General features: G+C 45.3%; 1 protein-coding gene across 1 annotated transcript; it reads right to left on the bottom strand.

The window, feature by feature from the left end:
• Positions 1–11: 11 nt before the first annotated feature.
• Positions 12–1,451, bottom strand: LOC135555041 (interferon a3-like). Its single transcript, XM_064987409.1, has 5 exons — positions 1,302–1,451; positions 1,071–1,142; positions 455–607; positions 216–314; positions 12–98 (listed from the first exon to the last, which is right to left on the bottom strand). The coding sequence occupies exons 1-5, from the start codon at positions 1,449–1,451 to the stop codon at positions 12–14; spliced, it is 561 nt and encodes a 186-aa protein (XP_064843481.1).
• Between the last annotated feature and the right edge of the window lie 10,159 nt (positions 1,452–11,610).

The following is an 11,610-nucleotide window of genomic DNA, read 5'->3' as shown; positions in this document are numbered from 1 at the left end:
ACACATAACGCTCATTTGCTACTTAATGTTGTGTCTAGTCTTTGTAGGTGTGCCAGCACCACTGTCCGTATGTCTTCCCAGCCGCTTGCGCTGTAATCCTGCATAAACGAAATACAGTTGTTAATATTTTAGAATAGACACATATTGTATCATCACATAAATACATCCAGATTTGGTGAATGTACTCTCTTTGTAAGACAAATGGATCAACCTACCTCGCGTTTCAAGTAATGCTTCAGGAACTTGAAGTGAAGGCTCATCTTTTTGTTCACTCTGTTAACAGATTTTGATAGTCTAGTTTTCATAGCCTTTACCTGTTAGTACAAAATACAAATCATTAATTTAATATTATGATTTGATTAACATGTAACTACTTATATTATCATCTAATAGGATAGGATAATGTTTTCCGTTTTGCATTACTGTTAAGAGGCGAAAATCACAAATGACATACGCATTGGTCCAGCTCCGAGGTCTGGCGATAGAGGTTATTCATAAACTTGTCAACTCCTTTCTGGTCCCAGGCGGTGGACTCATATTTACCACTGCTGAACAATTTCTTTATACAGTTCAGAGTATGTGAAATGAAGGCAATCTGTTCGTCAGCCTGGAAGAAGAGTGATTTGTATTAGTATATGCCTTATGAATTGATGGCAAATATCAAAAAATTATAGCAAATTGTAAATTCGTTATAACCTAATTATATACAGTGCACTTCACTATCTGTACATTTTATTACGTTACAGCCTTATTTTAAAATGTAATAAATATGATTTAATTCATCAATCTACACACAATAACCCACAACGACCAAGCCAAAACATGTTTTTCGACATTTTCAATAATTTATGAAAATCAAAAACTGTTTTTGCTACTTCATTATGGGATATTGTGTTTACATTGATGATGATTTTGTTTTTATTTGCAATAGATTTTAGAACTGGTCTGTAACATAACAAAATGGGGAAAAAGTGAAGGGGTCTGGATACTTCCCGAATTCAGTGTTTAATCCACTCTTTAAAAAAAAGTTTATGGATAGTACAAAACATTTTTTTATGCATATTTTTTACCTTGAAATTATTGACTTGTCTGTATTGTTTGTCAGGGAAAGTGATCTGAGGTCCTCGAGATACTTCATGACCCTGAGATGCCAAAAAATATAAACAAAATATTGCATTGCTATTACTGTACAAAAAGGAGTCATGTAATTTAAATGAAACACAGCAGCTCATGAAATGTTGAAAAGAAGACAAGAGCTCAATGACCAGGAACAAGTGAATAAACATGACCCCATATCCTACCATTTTCTGAAGCATCGTTATGGTGTTGTTGCTGAACACTTGGAACATGCTCGGAGACCGAGGCAGTGTCTTCATCCATGTGCATCCGATGGTTTTATTCCAGGTGCAAATCGTCATGACCAAGCACATCCAAAAGCTGATTGAACCCATTTTAGCGTAGGTCTACTGTAGTTCTCGGTTTGTCCACAATCAACGTTGATGCACTTCCGAAAGATAGAAGACTTCGTATAATTCCGACAAAGGTAAGTTGTCCGCAACGGATAAAGAGATAAAGTGTTCTTCCTGACTGATCAATACCAGTTCTGCCACCCAAGTTCTGCCATGCTCCAACCTGTGTCGATCCTTTATACAACGAGTCTGCAAGGTATTCCAAAAGTGAAAGGTGGAAGTTCCCTTACACTTTCATACCTGAGTGTTTTTGTACGTGTGGAGAAAATGCACCGAAAGTACAGGTGCATCGCTCGAATAATTGTTACATCTTGAGCTATTTGCTATTTTATCATGAAATGTTGACCTTTCAACCAGGATTTGTTTGATGAAAAAATAAACATGTGAATCCATCGGACTATGGCCTAAATAAATATCACCATATAGAACACATTTAGTTTGGCCTTTCACTTCGAGAACCAAAGTATTTAATGTTTGAAAACGCAACACCTTTTCATTTGCACACAGAAACTTTGGTGTCAACTACGTTGTAACCACCTGCTTAAAGGGTAATTGTGGTTTGTGGACCACAACTGTCTATGTAAAGATACAGATCAACCTTGTATCGGTTGTATGATTTAGACACTCGACATTACTTTATTTCGTTTTAGAAACAGGTTTGGGTGGTCTGAAATATTTTGATAGACCCCCCTCTATATGCTCCTGGTTTTCAGAAAAAGACACTGGTAACCTATGAAGTGCACAGGCAGTATTGACCTTGGGAATACTGCTTAAGTTTGAGCCTATATTGCGGGGGCTTTTGAATCTGGGCCATTAGAATTGTGTTCGTATGATAGGTCTTTCACGTAGATAATCTGTCAAAGTATTCAATAGTTTTGTCTTTTATGGGCTTGTAAATACATCTTTTATTTATTCTTCCAGTTATGTAAGTTGATGGGACCTCTGCATCTATTACCTTTCCTCCCCAGCGACTGAAGAGTATAGGCTTTGTTTTAAGAGCGATTGGTACTCTCCATTGAACTAACATTCAAAATATAATAATGATTATGTTGCATAATATACAGTATATACTTTATATTATTCATAACTATATGAATAAACCATTTTGTACAGTGATAAAATGCAACAATCATGATTATCTTAATTTACCGAGGTTAGCTAGCCAGCTATTTGTCGTCCTTAACGTAGGAGATGCTGCTAGCTAGCTAGCCAACAGCTAGCCAACCTCTACCGAATTGAACTTCAACTACCCGGTCATCATTCCGCGTCGCTCCACAGGTAGTATCACATTTTCATTTCACTTCATTACAGTACAACGGTTTGATTTGTTTGATCGTAGCTAGCCAGCTACATAGCCGTCTTTGTATCTAAGACAATTGTGTAGTCTAGAGCGATTTTCTAGGTTAGCTGGCCAGCTATTGTCGTTCTTTTAACGTAGCTATCCAGCTAGCCCCCGAATAGCAGCACTGTAGAAACTATTACAGTACAACGGTTTGATTTGTTTGATCGTAGCTAGCTAGCTACATAGCCGTCTTTGTATCTAAGACAATTGTGTAGCCTAGAGCGATTTTCTAGGTTAGCTAGCCAGCTATTGTCGTTCTTTTAAGGTAACGTAACGCAATCAACCTGCTAGCTAGCCAGCTAGCCCCCGAATAGCAGCACTGTAGAAACTATTACACTCGACGGAACGACTTGATTAGTGTAGTGTCAACATCGCAGCCACTACCAGCTAGCCTACAAAGTCAAAAACGCAGCCACTGCCAGCTAGCCTACTCCAGCAGTACTGTATCATTTCAATCATTTTAGTCAATAAGATTCTTGCTACGTAAGCTTAACTTTCTGAACATTCGAGACGTGTAGTCCACTTGTCATTCCAATCTCCTTTGCATTAGCGTAGCCTCTTCTGTAGCCTGTCAACTATGTGTCTATCTATCCCTGTTCTCTCCTCTCTGCACAGACCATACAAACGCTCCACACCGCGTGGCCGCGGCCACCTAATCTGGTGGTCCCAGCGCGCACGACCCACGTGGAGTTCCAGGTCTCCGGTAGCCTCTGGAACTGCCGATCTGCGGCCAACAAGGCAGAGTTCATCTCAGCCTATGCCTCCCTCCAGTCCCTCGACTTCTTGGCACTGACGGAAACATGGATCACCACAGATAACACTGCTACTCCTACTGCTCTCTCTTCGTCCGCCCACGTGTTCTCGCACACCCCGAGAGCTTCTGGTCAGCGGGGTGGTGGCACCGGGATCCTCATCTCTCCCAAGTGGTCATTCTCTCTCTCTCCCCTTACCCATCTGTCTATCGCCTCCTTTGAATTCCATGCTGTCACAGTTACCAGCCCTTTCAAGCTTAACATCCTTATCATTTATCGCCCTCCAGGTTCCCTCGGAGAGTTCATCAATGAGCTTGATGCCTTGATAAGCTCCTTTCCTGAGGACGGCTCACCTCTCACAGTCCTGGGCGACTTTAACCTCCCCACGTCTACCTTTGACTCATTCCTCTCTGCCTCCTTCTTTCCACTCCTCTCCTCTTTTGACCTCACCCTCTCACCTTCCCCCCCTACTCACAAGGCAGGCAATATGCTCGACCTCATCTTTACTAGATGCTGTTCTTCCACTAACCTCATTGCAACTCCCCTCCAAGTCTCCGACCACTACCTTGTATCCTTTTCCCTCTCGCTCTCATCCAACACTTCCCACACTGCCCCTACTCGGATGGTATCGCGCCGTCCCAACCTTCGCTCTCTCTCCCCCGCTACTCTCTCCTCTTCCATCCTATCATCTCTTCCCTCTGCTCATACCTTCTCCAACCTATCTCCTGATTCTGCCTCCTCAACCCTCCTCTCTTCCCTTTCTGCATCCTTTGACTCTCTATGTCCCCTATCCTCCAGGCCGGCTCGGTCCTCCCCTCCCGCTCCGTGGCTCGATGACTCATTGCGAGCTCACAGAACAGAGCTCCGGGCAGCCGAGCGGAAATGGAGGAAAACTCGCCTCCCTGCGGACCTGGCATCCTTTCACTCCCTCCTCTCTACATTTTCCTCCTCTGTCTCTGCTGCTAAAGCCACTTTCTACCACTCTAAATTCCAAGCATCTGCCTCTAACCCTAGGAAGCTCTTTGCCACCTTCTCCTCCCTCCTGAATCCTCCTCCCCCTCCCCCCCCTCCTCCCTCTTTGCAGATGACTTCGTCAACCATTTGAAAAGAAGGTCGACGACATCCGATCCTCGTTTGCTAAGTCAAACGACACCGCTGGTTCTGCTCACACTGCCCTACCCTGTGCTCTGACCTCTTTCTCCCTCTCTCTCCAGATGAAATCTCGCTTCTTGTGACGGCCGGCCGCCCAACAACCTGCCCGCTTGACCCTATCCCCTCCTCTCTTCTCCAGACCATTTCCGGAGACCTTCTCCCTTACCTCACCTCGCTCATCAACTCATCCCTGACCGCTGGCTACGTCCCTTCCGTCTTCAAGAGAGCGAGAGTTGCACCCCTTCTGAAAAAACCTACACTCGATCCCTCCGATGTCAACAACTACAGACCAGTATCCCTTCTTTCTTTTCTCTCCAAAACTCTTGAACGTGCCGTCCTTGGCCAGCTCTCCCGCTATCTCTCTCAGAATGACCTTCTTGATCCAAATCAGTCAGGTTTCAAGACTAGTCATTCAACTGAGACTGCTCTTCTCTGTATCACAGAGGCGCTCCGCACTGCTAAAGCTAACTCTCTCTCCTCTGCTTTCATCCTTCTAGACCTATCGGCTGCCTTCGATACTGTGAACCATCAGATCCTCCTCTCTACCCTCTCCGAGTTGGGCATCTCCGGCTCGGCCCACGCTTGGATTGCGTCCTACCTGACAGGTCGCTCCTACCAGGTGGCGTGGCGAGAATCTGTCTCCTCGCCACGCGCTCTCACCACTGGTGTCCCCCAGGGCTCTGTTCTAGGCCCTCTCCTATTCTCGCTATACACCAAGTCACTTGGCTCTGTCATAACCTCACATGGTCTCTCCTATCATTGCTATGCAGACGACACACAATTAATCTTCTCCTTTCCCCTTCTGATGACCAGGTGGCGAATCGTATCTCTGCATGTCTGGCAGACATATCAGTGTGGATGACGGATCACCACCTCAAGCTGAACCTCGGCAAGACGGAGCTGCTCTTCCTCCCGGGGAAGGACTGCCCGTTCCATGATCTCGCCATCACGGTTGACAACTCCATTGTGTCCTCCTCCCAGAGCGCTAAGAACCTTGGCGTGATCCTGGACAACACCCTGTTGTTCTCAACCAACATCATGGCGGTGACCCGTTCCTGTAGGTTCATGCTCTACAACATCCGCAGAGTACGACCCTGCCTCACACAGGAAGCGGCGCAGGTCCTAATCCAGGCACTTGTCATCTCCCGTCTGGATTACTGCAACTCGCTGTTGGCTGGGCTCCCTGCCTGTGCCATTAAACCCCTACAACTCATCCAGAACGCCGCAGCCCGTCTGGTGTTCAACCTTCCCAAGTTCTCTCACGTCACCCCGCTCCTCCGCTCTCTCCACTGGCTTCCAGTTGAAGCTCGCATCCGCTACAAGACCATGGTGCTTGCCTACGGAGCTGTGAGGGAACGGCACCGCAGTACCTCCAGGCTCTGATCAGGCCCTACACCCAAGCAAGGGCACTGCGTTCATCCACCTCTGGCCTGCTCGCCTCCCTACCACTGAGGAAGTACAGTTCCCGCTCAGCCCAGTCAAAACTGTTCGCTGCTCTGGCCCCCAATGGTGGAACAAACTCCCTCACGACACCAGGACAGCGGAGTCAATCACCACCTTCCGGAGACACCTGAAACCCCACCTCTTCAAGGAATACCTAGGATAGGATAAGTAATCCTTCTCACCCCCCCCCCATTAATGATTTAGATGCACTATTGTAAAGTGGCTGTTCCACTGGATGTCAGAAGGTGAATTCACCAATTTGTAAGTCGCTCTGGATAAGAGCGTCTGCTAAATGACTTAAATGTAATGTAAATGTAATCATATGATGTCTTGTTTAAAAGTGTATTCTAAAGGAGTTTGTTGTTTTTCATTGAAGATGATGTTGGTATGGTATTATGGTAACATGTCATTGAGAAATTCGTCTTCATTAATCGGTTCATTCAGGTCACACATCTTTACAAAATTACTAGCACATTTCTAACAAATATAAGCTGTGTGTGCGTGTGTTTATTCAAATATTATACACACTCTAGAAAAGGGTTCTATATAGAACTTTTTACTTATAAAGAACAATATTACTTATAAAACATGTTTTAATAAACTTTTATGCAAAATGTAACTACAACATGCTACCATGACACGTATATTCTTGGCATTTTTGTTAAATTCTTCTGAGAATGTCTCAGGATGCCCTCTATTTCAACTCTCAAGACCTCCCGTGCGCACAAACTGATTTCTGAAAGAAAAAGCAGGAAACGAATATATTTTATTTTAAAATTAAACATGGCACACATAGGCTTACATCATAGGTATAGGGACCAAAAAACCCAAAACAGTAAACATAGGAGATGTTTTACCTCATGTGAAAGAAAGTCATCCAGCTGTTTGAAGTAGTTATTCACCTTGTCTCCAATGCGAGGGTTAAGATGCACACTCATGTTTCTAACCCGGTAAAAAAATAGTAAACATAACAAACAACTTTAATATGAATTTCCTTGTGAATAATATTAATACAATAAATTACACGGAATAATAAGGTAATAGCCTACTGTGTAATGCAATGAACAAATACAACAACATCACCAAGAACCTCCACATTCCGAATAGGTCATATTTTGTCGAGCAAGAAGGACCTGCAGCTCCCCTAATGTGATAGTGTTTCATTGTGTCAGGTTTTGTTGAAAGAGCTGACCTGCCAGTTGTGTCACGACTCCGACCGAAGGTGGCTCCCCTTCCCTTTCGTGTGGCGCTCGGCGCTAGTTGTCGCCAGCCTACTAGCTGCCGCTGATTCTTTCCTCCCCCTCCTTATGTGTTTATTGGTTACACCTGTTTTGAGTTTGTTGTAATTATTTGGGATTCATTAGTCAGCCGGCCCGCCCGTTTCCTTCTGCGGGATTAATTATTGTAACCTTTGTGTTTGGTGTAGACGAACGTGTTGGTTTATGTTCGTGGAGTTTGCGGGACAGTTTTCGTCCCCAGTGTCTGGGGCATTTGTTTTGAGCACCCAGTGTTTCGTGGGGTGGCCGGTGTTCACCGTGTGTGCATTAAAAGAGCACTATATTGAACTCTCTGTTTCCTGCGCCTGACTTCCCACTCACGACACCCAGAACGTTACAAGTTGAAACGCAAGGCTCAGTGTGCATAGCTTTTCTCCCACCGGTAATAAAAAGAACACACAGTGTAACCAATTCAATCAAAGACTAACACTGAATATTGTATGCTCCTCTCGGATACAGCTGGGTCTCCCCCTGACCACACACAAACACCACAAAGTCGTAACCCATTTCTACAATTTATATTCTTAGAATTGGATTTTAAACATAACTCTAACATTTACAACACTGCTAACGGCTCAGACTAAGACCAAGATGCAGACACAGGAGGCAGATAGTACAAGTCTCAGAGTTTATTATACTACAAGAGGCAGGCAAAAGGTAAGCCAAGGCAGGCAAAGATTTGTAATCCATATCAGATTCAGGCAGGTACAGGATGTTAGGCAATTGGTAGGTCAACGCAGGCAAAGAGACGTAATCCTGGAAACAGGAGACAATAGGCTGTGAGACAGAGGTTTAGTCCGCGACACACGAAAAGTGAAATGTATACGGAGGGTGCGGGGAAACAGGAGACGGACAGCAGAGGGGCTAAGGATTTTAGAGATGTGGAAATGGCCAATGAAACAAGGGTAAAGTTCACGGGACTCCACCTGGAGGGGCTGGTCCCGAGAGGAAACCTATACCTTCTGCACGAGCCGATAGCGGGGATCAGCGGTCCGTAGGCGATCCGCCTGTCGCCGATACCTAGATGTGGTCTTCCAGGTACTCCGGGCTCTCTTCCAGGTACGGTAACAGCAGCGGACGAACATCGGGGCAGAGAGTATGCCAACTTCTTCCTCTTGCTCAGGAAAGAGCGGGGGCTGATTTCCAAAGTAACACTTGAACACTTGCGTATTCCACCCACACAAGTTGCTGGCTCCAGGTTGGCGGAGACGAGGCAATGAAGAGCCGTCTCCAAGTCGTCACTGGCTCGCTCCGACTGACCATTAGATTAGGGGTGAAAACCAGAGGACAGGCTGTCCGGAGACCAAATCAGGGGGCAGAATGCCTTCCAGAACTGAGGACCACGATTGGAGACCATGTCGACCGGAAGTCCATGGATACGGAAGAAGTGCTGCACCATGAGCTGAGCCGTCTCCTTGGCTGAGGGTAACTTGGGAAGGGAAATAAAATGGGTGGATAGAAGACCTATACACAACTTTCAGCAGACTGGGATAAGGATTGATTGAATATGTCCGTAAACACACCAGTCAGCTGGTCTGCACATGCTCTGAGGACGCGCCTGGGGATGTCGTCTGGGCCTGCAGCCTTGCGAGGATTAACACGTTTAAATATTTTAATCACGTCGGCTGCAGTGAAGTAGAGTCTGCAGGTTTTGGTAGCTGGCCGTGTCAGTGGCACCTTATAGTCCTCAAAGCGAGCAAAGAAGTTGTTTAGTCTGTCTGGGAGCAAGACATCCTGGTCCGCGACGTAGCTGGTTTTCATTTTGTAATCCGTGATTGACTGTAGACTCACATACCTCTCGTCTGAGCCGTTGAATTGCGACTCTACTTTGTCTCTATACTGACGCTTAGCTTGTTTGATTGCCTTGTGGAGGGAATAGCTACCCTTTTGTATTTTGTCATGTTTCCGGTCACCTTGCCCTGATTGAAAGCAGTGGTTTGCGCTTTCAGTTTCGCGTGAATGCTGCCATCAATCCACGGTTTCTGGTTGGGGAATGTTTTAATAAACGCTGTGGGTACAACATCACCGATGCACTTGCTGTCTGTATTTTCACGTTTTACAGTGGCTGCATCATGTTATGGGTAGACTTGTCACCAGCAGGGACTGGGGAGTTTGTTAGGATCAAAATAAATATGAAATGAGTAAAGCCAAGAGGAAAAAATAGTGGAAAACATGCCTTAGTCCTTTGAAGACCTAACACTCAGTTATCTTTACATTTTTCAGTGGGACAATTACACACATTTTAAGGCAAAAGACACACCAGAATTGCTTTCCAAGAGGTGTTTAGTGTTCCTCATTTGTCAAGTTAGAGACAAGGTATGAATACTGCTATCTATCAATTATTCCCAACCAAATTGACTGAGCTTGAGAAATTTAACAAACACCATGAGCTCCAAAAGGATTGGGACAGCGACACGTTTGGTTGTTATGGCTCTGTACTCTTGTACTTTGGATTTGAAATGATCCATGACTATGAGGTTAATGGGCAGACTGTCAGCTGTAATTTGAGGGTATTTTGTCACGACTTTCACCGAAGATGGCTCCTCTCCCACTGATCCTTTTTCCTTTTCTTTTGGTTATGTCTGTTTTGTGTTTCACCTGGTTTCATTTTGGTTAACTAGGGGGGTATTTAATCTCTCCATTTCCTTTGGGTTTTTGTGCGGGATTGTTTTCGTTTGACAGTCAGTTAGTTTTAGGTTGCGTTTTCCCTTGTTCATTTTTGAACAGGTGTTTTTTCCCTGGAATGTCTTAGTAGGGTTTGTGGCTGCTGTTGTAGTCCGGGGTCCTGTTATTTTGAACTTGTTTACCTCTTGAAACTAGGAGGCACTATTTTTATTTTTGGAAAAATAACGTTCCCAAAGTAAACCGCCTATTTCTCAGGACCAGATGCTAGAATATGCATATAAATGACAGCTTAGGATAGAAAACACTCTAAAGTTTTTCAAAACTGTAAAAATATTGTCTGTGAGTATAACAGAACTGATATTGCAGGTGAAATCCTGAGAAAAATCGAATATCTGGGACAGGGGTACATTCGGCCCTCCACATCACCTGTCTCCTCGAGTTTATTTTTTTGTGAAGATGCGTCCGTGCATTGACTATAGAGGTATAAATTGCATCACAGTGGGGTTCAGTTACCGGCTACCTCTCATCGCCACGGCGGTGGAGTCATTCCACGGAGCATGCTTCTTCACAAAACTGGATCTTAGGTGCGCGTATAACTTTGTGCGAATCCAGGAGTGAGATTAGTGGAAAACCACGTTTAGTACCACATCTGGCCATTGTGAGTACCTCGTCATGCCGTATGGGTTGAAAAAAGCACCAGCCATTTTCCAATCCTTTGTTGACGAGATTCTCAAGGACCTGCACGGGCAGGGTGTAGTGGTTTACATCGATGACATACCGATCTATTCCGCCACATTCTCCGCGCATGTGTCTCTGGTGCACAAGGAACTTGGACGACTGTTGGAGCATGACCTGTACGTCAAGGCCGAGAAATGTATGTTCTCCAAACAAGCCTGTCTCTTTCCTGGGGAATCGCATTTCCACATCTGGGGTGGAGATGGAGTGTGACCGCATTGCGGCCGTGCGACTCTGAGGTGCAGCGGTTTTTAGGGTTTGCCAATTACTACAGGAGGTATATCCGGGCTTTTGGGAAGGTTGCTGCTCCCATTACCTCACTGCTGAAGGGGGGACGGTGCGCATGCAGTTGTCGGCGGAGGCGAACAGAGCTTTTGGTCGTCTGAAGTCATTGTTTACCGATGCTCCCGTATTGGTGGCACTTGGACATCGAGCGGGCGTCTCGGTTAGAACCTCCTACACCACAGTGTCCAGCGGGTCGGAGGTACGTCCTGCTTGGTGTTCGTGATTGATTGATCAAGTGGGCCCACACGCTACTCTCCTCTGGTCATCCGGGGATCGAGAAATACAATGGGCTGATCGTGGAGTACAGGAAAAAGGTGGGCTGTCACGACTTCCGCCGAAGTCGGCCCCGCTCCTTGTTCGGGTGGTGTTCGGCGGTCGACGTCACCGGCTTTCTAATCACCACCGATCCATGTTTCATTTTCCTTTTGTTTTGTCTGTATTATACACACCTGGTTTCAATTCCCATATCAGGTTCCTTATTTTTTTCCTCTGGCATACATTTCTGTTCTGTCCGTGATTGTTGGTGTCTT

Source organism: Oncorhynchus masou, chromosome 15 (genome assembly GCF_036934945.1).
Source record: "Oncorhynchus masou masou isolate Uvic2021 chromosome 15, UVic_Omas_1.1, whole genome shotgun sequence".
Classification (NCBI taxonomy): domain Eukaryota; kingdom Metazoa; phylum Chordata; class Actinopteri; order Salmoniformes; family Salmonidae; genus Oncorhynchus; species Oncorhynchus masou.
Note: the sequence above shows the minus strand (reverse complement) of the source record. Positions and strands in the feature narration are given on the sequence as shown.

What these genes read in the sequence shown, in the direction of transcription:
- LOC135555041 (XM_064987409.1), bottom strand. Translation starts at nt 1,451, where the DNA reads ATGGGTTCAATCAGCTTTTGGATGTGCTTGGTCATGACGATTTGCACC. An exon ending in TAACGATGCTTCAGAAAATG is followed by an intron (nt 1,143 to 1,301) that starts GTAGGATATGGG and finishes TTGGCATCTCAG; the next exon opens with GGTCATGAAGTATCTCGAGG. An exon ending in GACAAGTCAATAATTTCAAG is followed by an intron (nt 608 to 1,070) that starts GTAAAAAATATG and finishes CTCTTCTTCCAG; the next exon opens with GCTGACGAACAGATTGCCTT.